Here is a 24211-nt window from a genome sequence, read left to right as displayed (position 1 = left end):
GAAAATGCCCCAAATAACTTTTTTCCAAAGTTAACATATAAGAAAATTAATTCTGTACTCCTGTTATATGTTGGAACAGAGTTATCTACAACAAGAGTTATCTACAACTGCAACAGTAATCAGTTTAGTCATTCTATCAACATACAGTCCAGTGGAATTCATTTCTGATTCTAGTGCTCACTCAGGATCAAAGGGAATGTAACTAGAAACTCTCATTATGAATAAATGGCGCCACAGGAGCAAATGCAGAATGGCAATTAGCTTATTTTGTTTAATCATCAGAATCAATGTCTGTCTTGGGCATGGGCTTCAGTAAACTTTGTTAAATATCCTCCATCCTATCTCTAAATTTGTCATTAAGATGCATACTCCAGCTGCAGCCTCATGTCCCCTGGCTCCTAAGTACATTACATCTCATTACATTTTGATCTGTCAGAGTACCCAGAATATCAGGGCCTAGGACTAGTGTTTCAATGAGAGTTCAAGAACTCCCTGGAGGCAAGAGGGATTACATGAGTCATTCAATGCCCCCAAATGAAGGATTTGACATTGGTAGTCTAGTACTCTGTGTACTCTCAGACCTTTCTTTTTTTTCTTAGCATTTGGAAGACCACATTAACCTTCTTCTATAACCTGGAATACTTGGAACCAGTAACTAGCACCAAATCTTTGATTTGCCAGAGTTTGGCATCATACGTATTTAGCTAGATTCCGACAGAATATTTCTAGGAGGTATCTGGGGACTCTCCAACCCACAAGAATTTGTCTGCTAATATTTTACTATCCTTATCAGTTCTGAACATTCATGAATATGGAATGCAGTAGACAACAACAAAACTTGATCACAGTGGAAGAAATTTTGCTTTACAATTTTGATGTCTTAAAGAGAGCCATCTCTTAGAAGGTAGCCTCTGATTACAGTGGAAAGTTTGCAATTTATAGTTCAACTTTCATTTGAAGCAGTGGGACATATAATCAAGTAATATAAACTTCTGATAGTCATCACACCAGAAACTCTGATTAAAATAAATCCATTCTCTTTGGGATAACATTGAAGATTAGAATTCCCATCAATTTTACTGTTATTAAGGGGAGAAAACCAATTCAGTAACCATCTGTCAATAAGATGGCAAGTTTTAAATATCCTACTCTCCATTTCACTTCGATTTCATGGAAGACCAGTTGGCACCATGTTACCATGAGAGCTTATCCTCATCAAGGCTATTTCACAATTTTGAACTTGAGCTTTTCCTTTCAGGCTCAGTTTTCTTTCCATTTCAGCCTTAATTTCTTTGCAAAAGCACCCTGTAACTCAGCAACAGTGGTTTCTAGGTCTGTTAGTAGACTGCTACCATCAATTTAGTTATTGCTGAGGAGCAGGTCACTAGAATTCATTCCATCTTGACCTTGATCACACAATGGATCAATAAAACTAAGAAGCCTATTTAGACACCTGAAGTTGTGAAGACTATCCTATCATTCTTATGGGAAATTTCATGTTTCTTATGCAGCCGGATCTTTCCCAGAATTAAGGATCTTTGGGGGCAGGACACAGCTTTGGGGTCATTGCATTTTTTTTTAATAATGCAATTGACAATTTATACCTATAGTCAATGTTTCATTTCCTTCCAATTATAGTTATAACTAGTATTTACATACAGTTTAAAGTTTATGAAGTAGTACATATGTATATATATATAATATGTATATATGTATGTGTATATATATGTATATTCTTCATAACAACTCTGTGTAGTAGGTGCTATTATCCTTATTTTACAGATGAAGAAATTGAGGTTGAGAGGTAAAGTGATTTGCCCAATTGTCCACAGCTAGTGTTTGAGACAGGATTTGAACTTGGGCTGACTCCAAATCCAAAACTAGAACCTCAGTACCACCTAACTTCTCATTACAATAGGAGGTGTGGCAGCTAAGTACTTTGTGTAGTGGAGAGATGGGTCTGATTATAAAGCTGTTTTCACATCCTTTAAAATAGCTTTGCTTTAGTCATTTTAATGGACACCAAAATTTTTTGTATGAAGATAATGAGTCAGTGGCTCCACATAGACATCACCCTTAATTTCCTGTTATTCACATTGTAAGAATATAGTCAGTCAAGCATTATTCTCAAGCAAAGTTGAATTTTCATTTTCAAATGTACATCTGACTCAGTAGCTTTCACATTATTGGTCATTACTTCCAAGTTTTTCTGTAAGGCTCTTGGCTCATAGAGAATCTTCCAATGCTTAAAGTATCTCAATAATTATATTTACACTTTAATATGTCAAGGATCCATGATTTCATCAGCGTGGAAACTCCCTCTGTTGGCATGGTTCACAATCCCTCTATACCTTATGAGATGATCTTAGTGAACTGCTGGGGCTGAAAAACAACACATCATTTTGTGGCTAATGTTCTAGTAATGAGCCTCTGGAACTAAGTAGGCTAGTCTTTGGAAGTCAGATATCTAGCCTAGCACTGGAACTATCCTCACAGCCTCTCTTGCTTGGTACGGCCTGCCAGAGACTGGCACAGTCATCTCAAGATCAGAACCAAGCTTTGGGTTGAATTTATGAAAGGTGGGTAATTATTTAAACTATTAATGATATGTCTTGTTTTACCTGGTGGTGAGAAATTTTATTCCTTCCTTTCTTTTTCTATAGGTCTATCAACATTACATTTAGTGTTCCTGGAATATGTGATCTCTCTGTGTCAGTATCAAATCCCCACAACCACATCCTCTTCATTCAATGTCTTTCTGGGCACGTCAGAATTGGAGGTTCAAATATTGTTGGGAAAGCTGCTTTTCCATTTAGAATGAACAACACTAGCTGTTGGTTGCCTGAGAACAACAGATACTCCTCTCAGGAGCTGGCATTTGGAGTTCATACTTCTTCAGACAATATCACTTCTCTAGTGTTTGATTTTGGGGATGGTAAAGTAGTTCAAGTCAGCATCAAAGAAGGATCTGATGAAGTAGAAATCATTGCTTATCACCAATATAGAAAAGGTATAATGCAACTTTATAACTATCAGAAAATAGAAGGAGAATAAGTTTATAGCACATAGAATAACTGATGCTTGAAGATAGAGGGTATAGCAATGGAATGCGAAAAGAAACCTTTATGTGTTCCTTGCCCATCATTTGTTTTTCAGGCATCACTTCCTTATTAGAGAGCCCTCATTTCCAAATAGAATATGGAAGACTGTCTTAGACCCTCTTTTCTTTTCCCTATCTCATTGGTAATCTCATTAGCTTCCATATGTTCCAGATCTTCTCTATATAGATCATTCCAATAGCTGAATATCCAGCCCTAGTCTCTTTCTTAAGCTATAGTCACATACATCACCAACTATTTCTTGGACATCTAGAACTAAATCTCAAATTCAGCATGTTCAAGGCAAAACTCATTATCTTTTCCTCCAAATCCTCCTCTCTTCATAACTTCTCTATTATTCTTAAGGGCATCACTATCTTTTCAGTCACTTAATCTCACAATTTTGGCACCATCCTAGACTCCTCACTCTCATTCACCCTATAAATCCAATCTGTTGCCAAATCTTGGGGGTTTTTACCTTTAAAATATATCCAGTGTACATCTCATTCTCATCATTTACCACCAGTCAGTCAATAAATATTAGGTACCTACTATGTGCCAAGCACTGTGCTAAGTGCCAGGGATACAAAAAGAGGCAAAGGATAGTCCTTGCCTTCACCTCCACTGCATGGTTTCCCCCACTTCTTTCAAGACAACTCTCTTCACAACTTTTGCAGGGTGCTTTTACCCCTTTGTTTCTCTTCCTTCTCCCAACACTTACAGATTATCTTCACTCTACTCTATATAGCTTATGTCTACCTAGTTGTTTGCATGTTTTCTCCTCCTTAGAATATGAGCTCCTTGAGGTCAGGAATGGTATTTGTCCTTCTTGGTATCTCCAGGACTTAGCACAGTGCCTGGCTTGTACTTAATACTTATTATATGCTGTTGACTGCCTGAATGACTTTAAATACCAATTCATGGTTTGTTTCTACATTCTGTAGTACATTTAAAACAAGACTCACTGAAATATATCATGTTAAAATAAGTTGTCCTATAGTGATATCTACTTGGTTTTTTCCCCTGATGTCTTATGAATTTAATCCATTTTGTAAAGTTCACTTTGAAGTTAGGATAAAAAATAACTTTAGGGAAAAATGGGAATGATGATATTGACCATTTAAATGGTATAGCAGTGTTTTTTTCACTTTTCATTATTTTTATTAAGATTTTTTATTTTTAGTTTACAACACTCAGTTTCACATGTTTTTGAGTTCCAAACTTTCCTCCCCTCCCTCTTCTCCCACCCTCTCCCCCAAGACGGCATGGAATCCGATATGTATTCTACATATATTTGCATTAAACTTATTTACACAATAGTCAAGTTGTAAAGAAGAATTATGACCAATGGAATGAATCATGAGAAAGAAGAAACAAAACCAAAAAAAAGAGGAAAAAAATGAGCAAATAGCTTGCCTCAATCTTCATTCAGACTCCATAGTTCTTTCTCTGGATGTCGATAGCTCTTTCCATCATGAGTCCTTTGGAGTTGTCTTTGAACCTGGTATCACTGAGAAGAGCCAAGTCTATCAAAGTTAGTCATCACAGAAACAATGTCTGTGGTTGTGGTACAGCAATGTTTAATCCTCCCAACCCAATAACATTGTAGTTCTCGGAAAACTATATTTTGCTTGCATCATCATCTGCCCTGGCACCAGTATGTGAAATCATATATGCATCCACACTGTTGTGACAAATTTTTTTTCACTCTTTTGCTCACTATATGCTTGCCTAAATCCTTATGTAAAACATTCACATTCACTACTTTCTCATATGCACATGCATGCACAAACATTTTTGGTCCTTTAGAATATCTACTGACTAGTTTCTTCATTTTATTCCCTTTCAATCTGTCCTGTGATCACATGCCTTCTATCTCATCCTGATGGGAAGTCAAAGACTGAGGGAAGGCAAACTTACTTAATGCTAAAGAGATGACTGATTTCAGCTTGGTGTCATCCCCAAATCCTTCTCTGTACATATTGAATATTAAATATTTTCTTTAATCTCTTAAAATGTTTTATTATTAATGAAATTATCCTGTGGAAGGCATTTTATTGTAGATTCTCATATTTATCAATATCTAATAATAGTACTATAAAAGCTATTTCATCTTTAAGTATTCACATATATTTTAGTTATGCTTACATTTTAATATTTTTAATTGATATTTAATTAATTATATATCAATGTCATTCTTTTTCCTCAGAGGGCATATATATGATCAAAGTGATTATTTTCAATGAGTTTCATGGAAATGAAAAGGAGTTGGGACCATATTATGTAGAAATATCTCAAGAAGATTTGAGGGTGTTCATGAATTCTAGCAGTGTCCATAAGGATGAAGTTCTACTTTTTGCCACTTCCTTCCAAAGAATGACAACTGGAGTATATACCAGAAGCACAAGTGATTATACCACCTCTGTGAATAAAGGCAAGTATCTCATTTAACTTTAATTATGTCATTCAAATTCCTGCTGACCATAAGTGGTATTTCTTTTCATAAATGTAGGTTATTACGTTTTGGTACCTACCTCCTTATATGAAGTTCATCATAGCATTTATTCTTAGTTTATTCCCATTGTACTTTCAAAACTTGCTAACTATAGATGCAGAGATAGAGTAATCATAGGATGTAGAAATGGAGGGAACTTAGAGATCCTTTAGTCCAAGACTCTTTCACAGATGAAGAAACTGAGGCACAGACAACTGAAGTGAGTTGCCAAGGGTCACCCTTGAAGTAGTACAGCCAAGATCTGAACCAGGGTTTTGATGGCAAATCAGTGCCCTTCCCAATAAGTGCTGTTTAGAATGTATCCAGCTTATCCGAAAGTTACCATTCATGGCAGTAGGAAATGGATGGGACGTGTGTCTTTTAATGATCATCACAATCTAGTCAGAGAAAAATACTTTCAAACTAATTGGTTATTACTATTTTACTGATTTCTTTAGCTTCTGAATAATAGAATTATTTTCAAATTAAAACTATCATCCTGACTTCAAGAATTTAAATCTTGTTGGAAATTAATGAGAGAAACCGAATACTATTTTGTTAATGACTGACTGTCTCTCGTCATTGGGGCAGCTAGATGGCACAGTGGATAGTGTTGGGCCTACAGTCAGGAAGACGTGAGTTCAGATCTGGCCTCAGACACTTAATTAGCTGTATGACCCTAGGCAAGTCATTTAACCCTGTTTGCCTCTGTTTCCTCATCCATAAAATGAAGTGGAGAAGGCAATGGCAAACCACTCCAGGGTCCTTGTTAAGAACATTTCAAATGGGGTCACAAAGATTTGGACATGATTAAAAACAACTTAACAATAACACCTCATTCTTATTTATGAGACAGTTTTCTCTTGTGAAGCTGATCTATTTCTTTACATTTATTCACATGCAGATAAATAAGAATCCTAATGTACCAGTGAAGGAAGGGAACAGACACAGTAGATAAACTGTTACACTTGAAGTCAGATGATGTGGGTTCAATTCACCAACAGTATTTAATAGCCACATAACTGTGGGCAAGTCACAACCTCTATAGGCCTCAGGCAAAGCTCTGAGAAAAATTATAGACAGTTGGTGAATTCTCACACAGATGAAATCACAGATCGTAGGTACATTGACATACTGTACCATGCTCAGTTTTATAACCATTAAATTAATAGGTTTTTTTGAGAAAATGAAAAAAAAACAGAATTAAAGGTGACCCTCTATGATCACTATAAGAAGAGAAGGGGTGATAGGGTGCATAGAGCAGGAATTTAAAAACCCAAGTATTAGAATTAGACAGTGAACTTATATTTTAAAAATCATTTTCATCATTAACCAACATTAACCATGACCAAAATGAAAAAATGTTGGCTCAAAGGACAAAAGGTTTAAAGAAAATTTCACTAAGAGGAAATCTGTGACTAAATTCAGGCTTCTGTTCCTGAATTTCTACATATTCCATCTTCTTTTTTGGATTTTTTCTAAGTGTTAGGGGAGCCAAGTGGAAAAAATATAAGTCTTTGATAATATGTTCCCTGAGACTAGAGAGTTGAGACTGTAATTATGTTTTCTTTTATATAATATATGATATTTTATTTTCCATATTTAGGACCCATTGTTGTGCATAGATTTTCATCTGCTTCTTCATATAATGTGTTCCTAATGGTCCCAGATAGAGCAAGTGGTTGCCAAGATTGGGCCAATGTGAATGTTCAGTATCAAATGCAAGGTGAGTGATATCTACAGTCCTGCACTTCACAAAATCTTTTCTGCATAGTTTATTCAGGCAGTTCAGGTCTTAGAAAAAATAGGTCTTCTTGCAGCATTTCTTCAAGTTCATTACCTGTTCATTGATTTTATTTATCTTTAGTTAGCTCATGAAAAATGAGTTTATATTTTGCCTCTTTTTTAGACCATGTGCACACTGGTCCAGAATATAAGTTAAGGTCTGAAGAGATGCAATGAGACAAATTGAAAAAAAAAAAGTCAGTCTGCCTTGGTAATGGGACTGTTCCATTCCTCCATTTTCCCCTTATTACTGCCATCCTTCCTTGTAGCAAGCCACTACTCCATTGTCACTCTCTGTAACTCCTTCTGCTATGCTAAATGTTGTAGGTTAAATGCATATTGTCTCTAAACGCTGAATAGTTTTTGTTCCATGTTTGGAATGCATTCCCTTCTCACCTCCCTCTCTTAGTATCATATGCCAACTCCTATAGGGACTTTTTCTGGTCTCCCCAGTTGTTAGTGCTTTTTTTACTCTTTAAATTATTTTGAATTTGTACATACTTTGTAGTTACTTTACCTCTGCATATTATAATTTTTGTCCTCCCCATTCATTAGTATTTAATTTTCTTGACTTTGCAGAAACACTTTTTCTTTTGATTTTTTTAATTCCCAGGGCCTAGAACAATGCTTTGTTATGTGTTATGTATATATAATTAATATATATTTGTAATTTGTAATATATTATGTGTATATAATTAATATATATTTGTTGGATTGACTGGAGAGAGCTGCTACAAGAACTTAGCCATAGATTATAGGTTTTACAGAATAATTCTTTAACTTTTCCTTTTAAGCTTTCTTCAGATAAACGGCCCCAAATAAAAAAGGATTGGCCATGCCATTTTGTTGTGTATGATTGTGATATGTGTTTGATTCATTCAAGGGTCATATAATATTGTTGCCTATTTACATGCATTGTTATTTACATATATTGTTGCTTATTTTTTTACACTCCCATCTTCAGTTTAAAGGAGTCATTCATTTTGGTGCGTGTATTAAAAAAAGTTGGTAGTAACAACTCCTGAACTAACTAATTTATGTCATTGTTCCCCTTTCTTACCAAACATTCGTAACCATGATTCTTTTTCCTACAGCTGTTTCTATCTTTACAAATGGCACAGTGTTTGCCACTAATTCTGAGGTCACATTTTTTGTTCTTACAAACGAAACAAGTCCTCTTGAGTTTGTTTGGCATTTTGGAGATGGTACATGGGAGAGAACAACTTCAAGAAGTGTTAAAAAAAAATACAGTGTTCCCAAGAGGTATGTAAAATTGGTCATATGAGATTTCAACACTGCAGCCATTTTTAGTTTGTGGTGTATTGAGGTAACTTTTATTCAACATGGAGATCAGTTCGATTACTATGATGCTGTTAACTATACTTCTGTTCTTCAATGGCTGTGACCTCAATGATGTGAGTGATCCCTCTAACAGTATTAATAACAATATGTCCATGCCTTATAGTCATGGGTAATCCTTGTCCATGTTTTTCAATAAATCTTCCATCAAGGACCTACAGTACTACTCTTAAGGCTTTCCTCTGGGTCTTAGAACATTCTTAGAGAAACCAGTATAGTAATTGATTTCTTTTACCTTCTATTACCCTCTATTTCTTACTACATCCTTTTCCAATTATGTATTTCCTGCTCAATGTGTTTTATATCACTCCCTGTGAGTAATTCATCATTGGTAATATGCTATAGCCTACTTATATGCAACATGCATCTCTCTGTTGCCCTTTAAGTCATTCACTGTAGTATCACCAGAAGAATATTGGTGATTAAAAACGGTTTTTGTGTCAAGAAGCTTGTTTTTAATACTGTGTAATGGGAGAGGGAACTGGCCAATGGAACCCATTACAATTATAAACATTCACCAAACTGACATGGAGTGTTTTGGCTGCCCTAGTCCCAAATATAGATTCAGGTTCTTTGGGGTTCATTCCATCCCTCCAAAACAACAAAAGATCTTTTTTCTTGCTGGAGCATTCTGTTAAAGAACGCACAAATTCACCTCCAAAATTGTCATTTGGCTTTGAGTATTTTAGGATTGAAAATCCTCTGTAATTCAGATCTTATAAGGTTATGCTGAATTTCATACATGTTTCTATTCTAGTCACTTGGCTTTTCCAACTTTCAGGTATCATGTGATAGTTAATGCTGCCAATCAGATCAGCTCTGTTACCTCTGACATTCACACTATCAGTATAGAGAGGAAAATTGTTCCAAATCGGCTTGTGTCCAGCTCGTCAGCTCTGATAAATTCCAGCGTGAGTTTTGAGTGCAGAATCAACTTTGGTACAAATGTTACTTACTTGTGGAACTTTGGGGATGATACTATCCATCCTGGGAAGTGGACTGAGAGCCACATATATAAGAGGTAGGTTGATGATAATTGCTCAGTTAGCAAAACTTTCCACAAACAGAATTGACTTCCATGTTATTAGGCATCTGATGTTATTCAGTCATTCATGAACTATTTTCTCAGCACCTTCTATATGTCTAGTCTTATTCTGGGTGCCTCAAACTGCAAAAAATTAAATACCAGTCATGATTCCTGCCCATAATGAACTTACAGTCTATTTGGAGAATCAAGACTGCATAAAACAAGGGAAAAAGTCAGTGTTAACTACATAAGAGCACTATACCCCAATACAACTTAGTACTGACAAATTACTGAACTGTATGCCACATACAATTAAGACAAATAAAAAGTAATACTTAATATTAATGTAGAGCTTTGAAGTTACAAAGTATGTACATATTATCTTGATACAATAATTCTGTGGCACAGGCAAGCATAAATATTAATTTCATTTTAATAAATGTTTATTAAGTGCCTGTTATGTGTAAGGAATTGTGCTAGGCTATTGGGATACCAAGATGAAAAATGGCACAGTTCCTGCTATGAAGAAGTTTATAGTCTAACGGGGGGATGGAACACAGAAGATATATGGATATAAGAGATAAGGATAGGTGGAATGTGATAAAAGTCAAAGAAACTTTCAGACAAAGAATATTAGAAAAATGTTGATGAAAGAAATAGCTTTTGGGAAAGGAGGAAGGTGTGGCATAGTAGGGGAGCCAGAGAAGGTTTCCTAGAAGAGATGTTATCTGTGTGTATGTGTGTTGGAGGTGGGGGAATTATGAGAGAAGGAGCAACCTGTATGGGAAAGGATGGTCAGGGCTGTGTTGGCTTCCTGAAGAAGCCAGGTTTGAATTGAGTACCAGAGTAAGAAAAGAACATGATATATAAGAGAGTTTGTTAATGATAGAGTTGGAATTACAGAAGGCACAACAGAAAAGGGAGGGGGGCAGAAGAGAAGACAATGTAACATCGCTAATACCTCAGTTTTTCTATTTGTGTGGCTATGTTGTACTAAGCATCCCTTCTTTTTAGCTCAGCCCAACCTACCTTGAGGTCAGTGAAATACATTTGGAAAACAATTATCCAGTATTAGAGAGAAGTCTATGACCATGAAACCAAAATTTAAATTGTATTTCAGATCTCTGAGTTCATTGGAATAGTGAATTTCTCAAAACTTCCTTTACTGATGTAGATCAAAAGTAGTTTGTGACTTAGTCTTGAGGCAGCAAGAGGTTAAGTGACTTGACCAAGAAGACACAGCTTATATGTATTAGAGGCAGGGCATGAACTCATGCATTCCTAACCCCCAGGCTGTCATTCTATGCACACTACACCAAAATGCCTTTCTAACATGCTCTAATAACATGAGGTAACTGGTCATATATTATTATTACTGCTAATAAGAAAAATATAGATATGGAGTTTTAATGTTAACCAATTACTTTCCTCACAACAACCTTGTTAGGTATTTGTATTTGTTGTTGTTCAATCATATTTGACTCTTTGTGACTGCATTTGGGGTTTTCTTGGCAAAGATACTGGAGTAGTTTGCCATCTCCTTCTCCAGCTCATTTTACAGATGAGGTAACTGAGGCAAACAGGGTGAATGACTTGGCCAGGGTCACATAGCTAGTAAGTGTTTGAGGCCAAACTTGAAGTCAGGAAGATAAGTCTTTGTGACTCTAGGGCCAAGACTCTATCCAATGTATCACCTAACTGACCAGGTATAAGTATTGCCAAGGATTATTATCCCCAAATTACAGGTAAAGAAACTAAGGCAAAGAGAGTTTTAAGTAACTTCTGGAAGATCACAGAACTAGTAATTTTCTGAGCTAAAACAGGAGCACATATCTTCTGACTCTCAAACCAATGCTTTTTTCATGTTGTCTCTCATGTATAATAATTACCCTAATTCTAAAGATGACAATAATAATAATAACTATATTTTACTATTCCACAGTAATTGTTAAGAATTAACATGATTGCTGGTTTTCTAACCAATATCTTCATTTCTATGTATTTAATTTTTTTTTTTTTTAGGGAAGGAGAATTTACAGTGGAGGTTCTTATCTTTAATAGTGTCAGCCTTGCAGCTCTAAAAAAGCAAGTTTTCATCGTGTCCCAACCCTGCCAGCCACCTTTGGTGAAAAACATGGGGCCTGGGAGAGTACAGGTACAGTTGAAGCTTTGTCAAATATTTTGGAAATCTTCGGCATAGCCTCTGAATTTGAATTGGCATTAAACATAAGGAAAGCTTTGAGTTATGAAATGATGCTTTGTGTTTTTATCCTGCTTCAGCTTATACAATAGGAGGGTTTGTGAATGGGGCATCTGGTCTGTAGGTCAGCAGTGTCATGTGAGCTGGGAGAAATTTCTATCAGCCTCAGATGTAAATGGAAAAGTATTATTTTTCTGACAAATGAATAGACCCTTTCTTCATGTATATTATACCTTGTCTTTAGTAGAGCTTGATTTGGGGAGAGAAAGATATTTTTTATTGTAGTACAGGGAAAATCAGAGAACTTTTGGGCAAAAAAGGAGTTTTGTAAGCTCTGGATGAAAAAATAAATCTAACAAATCCAATAAGCATTTAATGGACACCTATTATGTTCAAAACAATGCCCTAGAAAAGGAAAGGGTCATATTGTTTTGTCAATACTCTGTTAATTTAGTTCTCTGATTTAGGGCAATTACTTTGAGATTGTAAAGTTGATCAAGTGAAAAGTCAGATCCGCAGAGAAAATTCAGCCCCACACGTGTAGATTTTCTGCATTAGTTTTACCATTCCTATAAAATTTGTTGTCAATAATACTTTTTCAGTGCTTCACAGGTCCATGATTTCTTCATTTTGGGGACACTCTCAACCAGTACAAATCATGGCCCTTTTATCCGTTAGGAATCATTCTTCTTGAGTTGCTATGCTAAAAATTTCATCGCCTTGTGGTCTACCTTCTGGTGACAAACCTTTCCCAAATTATGTAGGCTATTGGTCAGACATCAGGCCATTAAGTTTTGAAACATAGAATAAATGGGTAAAATTTTTTTTTTTGTTTTCTGAGAGTGAGGGCTGAACTAGATTATGATTGGATAAATGCATAAATCCCTAATGCCTAAACTAATAAGACTAACATTGCCATCCATAAGTGGAGCAAAGTAAGGGGCAAGAGGTAGATAGCTTTCTGAGAGTCTCAGAGAATTTGCTACTCTGAGTACTCTCCGGTATTGGATGGAGTATATAAGTACTTTTGTGATCAGTGACCTTCGGCTGCTTGTTAAGGCAACCCCTCTTTTCCCTGTTATTCCCTTTTGGGATGCTAAGACTATCAAGTCTCCCCTTTGTTTGAATTGGTGGGAAGCATTTTGCTGTCTTTGTCTTGGAATATTTCTCAGCATTAAGACAATCAGGAGTCATTGATTTGTATATGATGTGATACTGGGGGTGGGGAACTTTCACACACCCAGCCTGAGTGAGGTCAGAGCCCTCAGGGATCCAAACAGGATATAATTGAGGGGAGCTTGGCAGTTTAACTTTTGGGTCACACTCTTGGAAGGAGTGTTGAGACTCTGGGCAAGCTGTAACTGCCCCTTGGCTTTGTAACGCAGACAGATAAGATTTTGGTGCTTCTCTGGTAACTCGGAATTGTGATTTGAATCAGACAAGGTCTGTCTGTTGATGTCTGTAATTTATCTTTGTATTTGCCTTGAAGTTCAGGGGGATTATCTTTTCTCCCTGAACTGTGAATGATATTTGTATGTGTGATTAATGTGACATTGTTAACCCTTTAAAGTTCCTTTCCTTAGTAAAGAAGATTAAAAGAACCTCTATTGGCAGCCTTCCGTGTGCTGGTTGTTGTTAGTCTTACACAGCCATGGTAGCTGCTAGCAAGATTTTGATAACACTGCTTTATTGAATAGGTCAGGGCATTTGATCAGTAGCCACCATGGAGGTGAAATTTGGCAAAGTCTGCCTCTCCAGGCCTGAACTTAAATTTTGGTAGGATCATCTCCTCAGAGCATTAATAAGACGTGGCAGGGATGTTGTTTTTGTAAGTGCAAATAGGATGTCTCATCTGTTTTGCTATTGTCTTTAATTATTTCTTATTCTGTAAGACAGAATAAAACTGGAATTTTGTGCTTTAACTAGAAGATTAATGACTATATGTAAATATATATTCATTAGTCTTCTAGACTAAACTATATATGTGAGTATCCCTAGGGGCTGCATATTGACTTAGAAAATCACATAGTAACAGTATCTACACTCTTATTGTATTTTATTTATTTTTAATATATATTTTATCTATTTTATTGCATATTTCTCAATTACATGTGAAACAAATTTTAACAATCATTTAAAAAATTGAGTTCCAATTTCTCTTTCTTCCTTCTACCTCTCCCCTCTCCTTGAGAAGGCAAGCAGTTTCATATTAATCATAAATGTGAAGTCGTGTAAAACATATTTCCATATTAGCCATGTTGCTGAAGAAAACATAGATAAAACAAGAAAACAAGAAAAAATATTAGAAAAAAAGACATGCTTCATTTTGCATTCAGAGTTCATAAGTTCTCTCTCAGAGATTTTTCATCATGGGTCCTTTGGAGTTGTCTTGGATTCTGGTCTTGATCAGAGTAGTTAAGTCTTTAATAGTTGATCATCCTTTCAATATTGCTGCTGCTGTGTACAATGTTCTGGTTCTTCTTACTTCACTGTGCATGAGTTCATATTAATCTTCCCGGGTTTTTCTGAAACCATCTTGCTTGTCATTTCTTATAGCACAATAGTATTTCATCCCAATTATATACCACAAGTTGTTCAGCCATTCCATAGTTGGTGGGCATCCTCTTAATTTCCCATTCTTTGCCACCACAAAAAGAACTGCTATAAATATTTTTGTATAAATAGGTTCTTTCCTCTTTTCTTTGCTCTCTTTGGAATATAAATCTAGTAATGGCACTGCTGGGTCAAGGGATATACACAGTTTTATAGTTCTTTGGGCATAGTTTCAAACTGTTTTCCAGAATGTTTGGCCTAGTTTACAACTCCATCAGTAGTGCATTAGTGTCTCAATTTTTACACATTCCCTCCAGCATTTGTCATTTTTCTTTTTTGTCTTGTTAGCCAATCTGATAGATGTGAGGTTGTACCTCAGAATTATTTTGATTTGCATTTCTCTAGTCAGTAGTGAGTTAGAGCTTTTTTCATGTGACTATTGATAGCTTTGATTTCTTCTTCTGAAAACTATCTGTTCATATTGTTTGACTATTTATCAACTAGGAAATGGCACTTATTTTTATAAATTTGGCTCAATTCCTTATATATTTGACAAATGAGACCTTTATCAGAGAAACTTTCTGTAAAATTTTTTTTACCAATGAGGTTTAAGCATTGCCTGCCTCACCCCCCCATTTCCTCCTCCACTGTATCGTGATTGAAATTAAAGTAAAACTGAGGCACAAAGCTCCAAGCATGATCAATTTATCTGCAAAGTGCTAATTTGCCAGTAAGTAGGGTCTCGGCCTCCTCAGCAGGCTAATACCCTGAAAGAGAGATGACAGAATATTTTAAAAGACAAAATGAGGAAGATCCAAAAAATAGAAGGAAGCATCACATATGCAAAAAACAGTATGGTTACAAAGTCTGATGTATCATAGGCATGGGGGACAATATGATTAGCTGGAAGTGGAAAATATAGCATTAGCAACAACCTCTCACTAGCAAATTCTGATTGATTTAGTATACCTGCAAGTCTGGTTAGTGGTGTAGAGATAATTGACCAGATTTCCTTGAATCAAATTGATTAACAGAAAAACTGAACTTCTAAACTTATCCCAGAGACAATGAAAGATGACTTAAGCAGTTATACAAGAGTAAGTGGTTGGTGCAGAATAGAATAAATTACGCAACAAAATCAATCTGATTTTCTCAATTCCCCACTTTGATCAATGGGAGATATGTCTTCCATGGTTCACTTATCTATATGCCAATTCTATAAGATTTTTAGCATGGTCATTATTAGCAGTGTGCATTAACATAAGCTTTTCTGATACAAGTTTGGAACAGGCTTTAACACAGTAACTAATACAAAGTCTAAAAATAATATTAAGACAGGACAATAAGAACTCGTTTACTGAGGGTGGCTCTCAGCCACCAAGCAGTGGCTTGGCATGCAGCCAAGTGAACAAAGAAGGATTCCACCAGAGGTCACTGGGAGAGGTATTTGTGTTTCTGTTATAACTCACTGGATCTTACACTTCTAGCTTGTCATAATTTTTCCTGGCTGGTTAATATAAGAACAACACGTTTGATTAATTATGCAGAACACAAGCCCTTCCCTGAGTTGCAGTAAGAATATCTAAAGTATATGATTTTGCAAACCTTTTGAGCTACAGAATCTTCCTCAGTCTAGAGCAGGCCTGCACAACCTGTGGCCCACCAAAGGATTTCAGGCAGTCCACAAAAAACACAGAGGATGTTTTCTGTAAGCAGCCTGCAGGCTGTAGGTTGTGCAGGCCTGATCTAGAGGGAGGAAATGGACTTACTTTTGGCCTAAGCCAACTTCTCAATTTCAAGTGAGAGATTCAAACTAGTTAGAAGACTCACCAAGGCTAATTTAAGGGGGGAGCTTGGTTTATCACCAATGTAACTGAGAAAAATAAGCAAACATAAATACCATGAAACAAAAAGTCAAATTAGTACAATAATCATCATCAATATTAACTAATATTAAGTATCCTTGTATCCTAGTAACCCAGTCCCAATCTCTTTTTAATCAACATGTTTCATCTTGGATTCCAGATGTCCCATGTAGTCATCTAGTTCCTGAAAGCATCTTCTCTTGTACATTTTGGAATAGGCCCTGTCCTCAGAGCAGCTCTGAAGGGGGTTCCCCCTAAATAGTTTTGTTTCTCTGGTTCCAAATAACTTGCAGATAACCTTTGGTAATTTTGCTAAAAATCTGCTAAAAATTAACAAGATTCAATACCATTTAGTACAATCTCCTAAATTTAATTTTCCAATAGTTAGCTCATGTGGTGAAAGCCAACTCAGATTTTATGGTTCTAATTTTATTAACAATAGAGCTTTAAGTAGAACGTTAAATTAAGCACTCATAGCTCACCTGAAACCTCAGGCAATTTTGGTTGTTACATACTGCTTGCTGTTTCTGTCTTTACCTAAACCTTATACCTGATATGGCAACTGATATCAACAGGCTGAAGGAAGAATTTTGAGAAGAATTTATGTAGGCTTGGCTTATTAAATGTGTCCTTCTGTCTCTTAAAACGATCAAACAAATACTTCAAATAGCAAAATAATTTTACCTTCTTCACAATTATCAATGCAATTTTACATGTAAAATCCTTAATCTAATTTTTAAAAACTTATTATCTCATTAGAAACATTTGGAAGCCAATTATATATATTTATATATTTTAGTTCTTAGAGAAAAGTGTGAGCCTGTCATTTTCTCAGTTTTCTACTTTATTTAAATATTTTTTAAAAAACTTTTTATATTACATCTTCGTCTACAAATGCTTTACCCAATCCTCCCCCCTCACCCCCCACCAAGGATCAAGTGGGGAGGATGTTATACTTATAACTACTATTTAGGGGATTGGCATATTTCGTATTTGCATCCTATTATAGTTGAGCAGAGGTATTGGAGCAACAAGATTCATTATATTTTAAAAATGCAGCTTTACCTACCATGGTTAGAGAGATTTGCTATGAAAGGAAGAAGAAGGGACATGGTTGTAACAGCATCAAGATTGGTTCTCTAGGCCTAAGCCCAAGGCCAGAGAATGTCTCAACGTAAGTATAATAAAATAAAGCATCTTTAATTCTTTTTGATTTCAATTAAGAGTCATATAACTATTTGGAACAGCAAGTCATACAGCAAGATTCCACCTTATTCACAGGGTATCATAGCCAGGCTCAGGATTAACCAAATGGGAAACAGTCCTGTTCAAAATGGAAATAATACAATGGGGAAATGAGTCAAGAGAATCTTACTTTTGGCTGTGCCAAGGTTGTACTCTCAACTTTTCCCAAGTATAAGTAGTCACCTGTAGCAGTTCTCAGATCATACTCCCTTTGGGCAGCTCATGGTATTTCCCTTGAATAGTAGCTTACTGACTGAAAAACTCAGAATGCTATCAAATTACAGTCCCCAAAAATTTTACTTCTAACAGGAAGTATAACTGATCATAGCTTAAGGCTACATATACTTATTCTTATTTCTTTCATGTGGTTGTATTAACAGTTAACAATAAAAAGTTTACCAAACCTTTCAAAAAAATTTACTTCTCCTCCTCTTCTTCTCTTCTTCCTCCTTCTTTTTCTCCTCTTCCTCCTCTTCCTTCATCTTCTTTTCTTCTTCTTTCCTTCTACTCTTCTTCCTTCTCCTTCTTCCTCCTTCTCTTCCCTTTTTTCCTCTTCTTCTGAAATCAAGAAAATAGTTGTATTCTAAAACTCCACATAACTAATGAATATATGTTAGTTCATTCAAAAAACCCAGAAAACACAGGCCAATTGTTGTAAATTTCCATAAAAACAATAACCTCTTAAGGTATTGTTTTATTAATCCCTTAAGGCAAACATAAATCTTTAAGACTGGAGTCTGTTAACACTAAGTTGTTTCAAGATGTGACTTCGATATATTATTCCAGGTATAATTTCATCATTTTCAAAATCATCATATAAATCACTTCTATATTATAAATAAACTTATACTTCTCCCTCCCCCTACCTTTTGCAAGGTGTTGTGGTAGGTGAAAGATGAAATGACTGAGGAAATAAAGGTTCAAGCTTCCAAGCATGATGTTCTATTAAGCAATGCCTGCCAATTACCTTACAAATTGAGACTAAGCCCCTTCCTAGGGCTCACCCCCAATACAAGAGGAGATGACTTTTACACATTAAAAACAATTAATCAAATGAGGCCAATTAATTAAAGGGGAAAATACAACATTAGGTAATCTGATTTTTAGTTGAATGAAAGATTAGGAACTTTCCAAATTGGGAGTGGGAGAGTGAACAGGTGCCCAGGGTTGCATAGCTATTATATGTCAGAAGCTAGATCTGAGCCAACCCTTCCTGACTCTGAGGCAAACTCTTTATCCCCTATGACACACTGCCTCACATTTTTGTTTCCCTATTTCTAAAGAAAAATTAATGTAGAAACTCAGTTTTATTGAATGAATAAAAAAATTTCTTAAGTACTTGCAATATGTCAGGCACTGTATTAAGCTCTAGGGATAAAATACAAAAAGTGAGAATTCAAGGAGCTTATGTTCTAGTAAGAGGAGACAACTAATAAAACAGAGTTGTGGACCCAAGCAGTGTATTTTGTTTGGGGAAGTCACAGGGATGGTGAGTGGAGTCATATGACTCCATGATGGATGTGCCTTTCCAAGAAGGATAATGGTGATTTGATTAATGTTCCTGGGGCAAAAGTGGAGTAATTGGGTTTGAGGACAGCTATGCATACAGCAGCACTGCATGAAGATGGCTAAAGTACAGTGCAGTAGGTCTGGGATCTCCTATATATGGTGAACTTACCAATCAGATTGGGTGGAGAAGGGATGGCTGGAGTACTAGGTTAGAGGCTGAGGCTGGAGTGTAGCAGCATGGCAGGAAGACCTTTAGTGTCATTGTGATTTATGATTTTAGCTACAATGGTGTATTATTGTTGTGGATTCAGATCTAGAAACACCATGGTTCAGTTACTTACCATCTATATGAGCCTGAGGAAGTCATGTAACCTCTTTTTTACTCATCCAACTCCCTAAGACTTATCTACTAAGCTATACAGGGGTTGCTAAATGCATGGGTAGAGAGAGATCCCACAGTGGGAGTTCCCTGTACTGCCTAAATCACAATTCCTTTATGTATTTGTATAATTTCAGATTCCATGGAAACTTTAATGAGAATTCTTTTCTTTTGATATTTAGATTTGGCGACATCAACCTCTTAAGCTTGGAGTTACTTTTGAAGCTCCCATTCAGTGTGACATTTCCCGAGGCCTTAACTATAGTTGGTCCTTAATAAAGTCTGATGGCTCACCAGTGTTGTTTCCAACAGCTCTTGACAGGCACAGACAAGCCATTCTTCTTCCCAGCTACTTTCTGGAATATGGAAACTATACTGCACTTGCAAAGGTTTGCTTGCTAACTGAGAATGATGGTATTTTTAAAAGCTTGATCTTCTGAGGAGAAATAAATTAACTTTACATTCAAACTTGCATAATGAGATTGCTATTTACCAGTGTTTCATGGGTGACTGGCTATACAGTAAAAGCTCATTATTTCTTACTCCATTAATTTGTACCATCTAGGGGAAAAAAGGTTTGCTAAGAAAATTAATAGTGTAAGCAACACTTCAAGGAAAGTGCTTAATCTACTTAAGAGAAGAAATTATTTTCAAGCACTTCATTTACATAAAACAATTGCTATGCTAATTACAAATCCTTTTCATTTAATACTTATGACAGACACCCACAGGATTTCTGTTTGGTAATATTCTGATTTTTTTGTATATGTGTTTTATATAAATAAAAAAGAATTGTTTGGGAATATTCTGAAACTCATATATTCACTTTTTCAGTCTTCACTTTATCTAAATAGTTGTAATTAGTGATATTTTAGTAAACATGACATAGCTTTGATAAGGACATCCTAAGTTTTCTGCCAGTTCAACTTGGGAGGTGGCTTTCAATTTTCCTAAAGCACGTGTCTGATCCAGGCTACAAAAATACTCCTTTTTTAAAAGACTCTGAGCAAGTTCTGTAGTTCTGCAGGGAAAATCAAGCCAATAGGATTGTGATTTAGAAGCATTAACAGGATATTGGAGGAGCTTTATGTGCTGAGACTTGAACTCCCACAGCGTTTATTTATTTATCCAACATTTATTAAATCCTTGCTATGTGTTATGCATTGTGGGAACTGGAGTGTGAGGGAGATATAAAGGTAAACAATTGATTTTATTTCAACAAGCTTTCAAGTGCTTACTCTGTGGAAAGTATTGTACTATGTCCCGAAGAATGGAAGACGATAATGAAACAATATTTGATCACTTTCTGCCTTCAAAGAATTGATAATTTAGTAGGAGGGGAGATAATTCATGTGTGTGTGAAAAACTTGCTATAACACAAATTAGAATATACAAAGTTAATGAAAATACTGTGATTTCAGATGAATACTTCTTGGAAGGTTTATTGGAGGAGGTGGAATTTAGGCTAGATATTGAAGGGACCATGGAAGGTTATAAGCTTTTTTCATTAGGCAATGGTAAGTCATTGAGATTTTTGACAATGGAGTAACCTGTTCATTAGGAGGATTAATCCAGCAAATCAATGTGTAGGATGGATTGAAGTGGGGAGAGACTGAGGTTAGGGAGACTTGATAGGAGGATATTGCAGTATTCTAGTAGAGAAATAATGAGGTCCTGAATATAGGTGGTAGCAATGCTGACTTTTAGAAATATAAGTAAAGGATGTGTGATAGACTCATATGGAAATAAAATCCATAGAAACTGGCAACCTATTGGATGTTTGAAGCAAAAGAGAGGGAGGAACCAAAGATGGTTGAATTTAAAAGCATAAATGATTAGAAGAATAGATTGGCAGAAATAGAGAAGTCAAGGACAATAATAGAGGAAAGATGCTTAGTGTTAAAGATGACATTCCTTGAAGAATTTTCATGGGGGTGTAAAATATATCATATAGCTGCAACTATAGATAAACTTGGTTCCCAAACTGTTCTCATATACTTGCAGATCTGGGGAATTAGCTCAAGAATTCCATGGATATATCTATAGTACCAGTTGAAATAGAGTTCTGAGAGAAAAAAAAATTATAGGCCTGGTCTGACTCTTTCACAATCTGTGAATTCCACTGAGGAAGGTATTGCCTTTAGGGATTAAGTGTATCATGATGAGGGCAAGGCTAGAAGTGTTAACCCTCATGGTACTTGAAAGAGCCCTGGGCTTGGACTAAGAAATCTTGGGTCCAAATTTTGGCCCCATCATTTACTACCTGCCAAACTTTCCATGTTCTTGTATACAGAGAATAGAAAAGGGATTTGGCTGTTATAAATTTCCTTTTCCCTTGGAGTATTTGTGTCAAAAGTTGAGGGACTGGACAGTCAGAGGCCATGGGAACCTGTCAAATAGTATGCTAATAAAAATTCGTTGCTCTAAATAATAAATTGAAAATTTCTCTGAGTTTTTGAATCTTTAATCACCAATTTAAAACAATATGCAAAATCATCAATATATCACTATTTGGGTCTTCCCAGAGAGGGCTAGTTCAATGTATTGCTGTATTCCCTAATGTGTAAACATTTGACTTGATGATTTATTTGGTCAAAAGTACCTGACTCTGAATCAGAAGTATAGGTGGGACTAGGACTAAACAAGTAGACAGCTTCCTAGGGATCAACATGAAGGGAGTAGTAATGAAAGGCACATTTTAATATTACTTTGTAAAAATCTTTGCACCCATTTAATTTGTGGAAAGTAGAGTTGCCTGTTTCATATAACGTATGCCCAAAATATCCAGTGGATTATAACATGGGATGCTCTGGAATGCTTTCTTTCTTTATTTCAACCACTTGGAATCCTACCTCCCTTCACCCTCCAACTAACTCAGGTGCCACCTTCTACATGAGACATTCATTGGTTGTTAGTGCTCCCCTCAAACCACTTAATAATTTATATACACACATATGTATGTGGATACATGTATACATTCATGTTATATACACACATATATGATATTTACATATCCATATATATATATATATATATATATATATATATATATATATACCCTTCCCCCTTAGTGTAATCTAAGCTCTTTGATGTTAAGGACTGTTTTCTCTCTGCATTCTTAACATGTAGCACAATACCTGGTACCTAGTTGGCACTTGATTAATTAAAATGTTTAAATGAATCAACACATAAGGAGGCACAATTTTCATACCTTAAATAGGGAATACAAATGTGTTATCCTGGCTCTGTTCAGAAGATTTGGATTTTATTCCTGATTCTAGCATTGGAAAGCCATCTGACCTTAGTCAAATCACTTTAGGTCTTAGCTTCCTCGTCTGTAAAATGGGTATGATAATGCCTTGTTTATCTTACAAGGTTGTTGCCTGGAAGAAAAAAAAACATAATGTATGTGAAAGTGTTTTTTAAAACTATAGAGCATTATAGGAATTCAAGATATTATTTTATTAATATTTGCAAACCAGTAGAGTTTAGTTTTGTATAATGTATTAAGAAAATGTTCATTTAAAAAAAATACTCAAGGAACTTAGTTATTTTTCTTAGACTGTGTCCATATGTACAAACCAGTCTTACTCTTCTGTTTAAAAAAAAGGCTTAATTTGCTAATCATTTGAAAAAAATAAGATATCACTAAACAGCAAAATTAATCTATGTGACAATTTTTAGATCTTGGTTTAACACAACAAAATATTTAGCATTTTTATTCCTAACTTTCAGAAATGTTACAATCCCTCAAGGATTTGCATCTTTCCTTATGCTTTTTCTCTTTTAAAATTTTTTTATACAGGTTAAAATAGAAGGCAGCGTGGTGTATAGTAATTATTCAGTGGGTATCGAGGTGGTTTCCCGGCCACCTATCAGTGTGATTTCAGAGGGAACACACCTATTGATCTCTAAGACCCCTTTTTCCATTGTTGTGCTTAATGGCTCACAGTCCTTTGATCCTGATGATCCTGGAACTCATTTAAAGTAAGGATGAATTTGATTATACTAGCTTCCCTTATTCATGTCATGAATTTATATTATTTGCTCTTGATATTTCAAAAGTAAGAAGTGAGGGGATTTGTTTTTGTTCTGGAAGCTCAAAATAATTAATTTTTAAAAGTAATGTGAACTTTTTGAACAATTGAATTAAAATGGTACCCCAAGGTATCTTTTCAAGATTGAAACATAGGGTAGCTTAGGGAAAAATTCAAACCTAAATATTGGTACCTCTAGAAGTTATCCTTTCATGAATAATTTCTTTTGGTCTGTAGTCATTAGAATGCTAAAATTTTTGGGAAACTACTTTGCATGGTTATGGCAAATGATTATATATTGACAAGTTCTGGGCTTGAGTTGAACTCTCCCTTTTAGGCCTGGGAAGTTGGAAGCAGGACCTTGGACACCAAAGGGAGACCACTTTCCCTATAAGCCCCTTCCAGGTTCTCTCCTACAATTTTATAGTGATACTTGTTTCCCCAGAAACAAATGTTGTTTTAGATATAGCCCCAAAGGGCTGCAGCAGGGAAGCTATAATGGGAGCTGTCCTCCACGACCAATTAAATAAAAAATCACTATGTGCCAGGCAATGGGCTAAGCCTCAGGGATAAAAAGGAAAATAAATGTCCTGTCCTCAAGGAAGTCACATTTTAGTGGGAGAGAGAACATATACATAATCAGTTCAGACAAGATAAATC

General features: G+C 35.7%; 1 protein-coding gene across 1 annotated transcript in view; it reads left to right on the top strand.

Annotated features, from left to right (window-relative positions):
* Window positions 1–24211, top strand: part of PKD1L1 (polycystin 1 like 1, transient receptor potential channel interacting) — a 161396-nt gene that overhangs the window by 32734 nt on the left and 104451 nt on the right. Inside the window, exons 7-14 of the mRNA XM_036739640.1 lie at window positions 2664–3010; window positions 5308–5532; window positions 7199–7318; window positions 8472–8640; window positions 9518–9757; window positions 11786–11918; window positions 19697–19903; window positions 23320–23501. Of these exons, the coding sequence (XP_036595535.1) occupies window positions 2664–3010; window positions 5308–5532; window positions 7199–7318; window positions 8472–8640; window positions 9518–9757; window positions 11786–11918; window positions 19697–19903; window positions 23320–23501 (1623 nt within the window). The remainder of the gene's footprint in view (window positions 1–2663; window positions 3011–5307; window positions 5533–7198; window positions 7319–8471; window positions 8641–9517; window positions 9758–11785; window positions 11919–19696; window positions 19904–23319; window positions 23502–24211) is intronic.

This window comes from Trichosurus vulpecula, chromosome 9 (genome assembly GCF_011100635.1).
Source record: "Trichosurus vulpecula isolate mTriVul1 chromosome 9, mTriVul1.pri, whole genome shotgun sequence".
NCBI lineage: Eukaryota > Metazoa > Chordata > Mammalia > Diprotodontia > Phalangeridae > Trichosurus > Trichosurus vulpecula.
Note: the sequence above shows the minus strand (reverse complement) of the source record. Positions and strands in the feature narration are given on the sequence as shown.